At 65.8% G+C, this 351-nt stretch overlaps 1 protein-coding gene across 1 annotated transcript in view; it reads left to right on the top strand.

Moving 5' to 3' along the window:
* The window catches only part of LOC104278055 (laminin subunit gamma-3-like), a gene marked incomplete at both ends in the record, with an annotated part of 10,302 nt that overhangs the window by 4,880 nt on the left and 5,071 nt on the right, over positions 1 to 351 (top strand). Inside the window, 1 exon segment of the mRNA XM_009874907.1 lies at positions 7 to 306. Coding sequence (XP_009873209.1) covers positions 7 to 306 — 300 coding nt within the window.

Genomic DNA, 351 nt, shown 5'->3' with positions numbered 1-351 from the left:
GGGGGGCCTGTGGGCAGCAGCAGCACAGCCGGACCCTCCCCACTTTTTCACCTTCCCCAGGAAAACGCTGTGAGCTCTGCGATGATGGGTTTTTTGGGGACCCCCTGGGCCAGAGGGGCCCTGTGCGTCCCTGCGTCCCTTGCCAGTGTCACGGGAACGTGGATCTCAACGCCGTGGGGAACTGCGACCCCATGTCCGGCCAGTGCCTGCGCTGCCTGTACAACACGACGGGCGAGCACTGTGAGAGGTGTCTGCAAGGCTTCTACGGGAACGCGCTGGCTCCTGACCCTGCAGGGAAGTGTGCCCGTAAGTATGGCCCTGGAGGCTGGCCCCGCTCCCCCGGGGTCTCCT

Source organism: Apaloderma vittatum, unplaced genomic scaffold (assembly GCF_000703405.1).
Source record: "Apaloderma vittatum isolate BGI_N311 unplaced genomic scaffold, ASM70340v1 scaffold31348, whole genome shotgun sequence".
Lineage (NCBI taxonomy): Eukaryota > Metazoa > Chordata > Aves > Trogoniformes > Trogonidae > Apaloderma > Apaloderma vittatum.
This window is presented reverse-complemented; position numbering and strand designations above follow the sequence as displayed.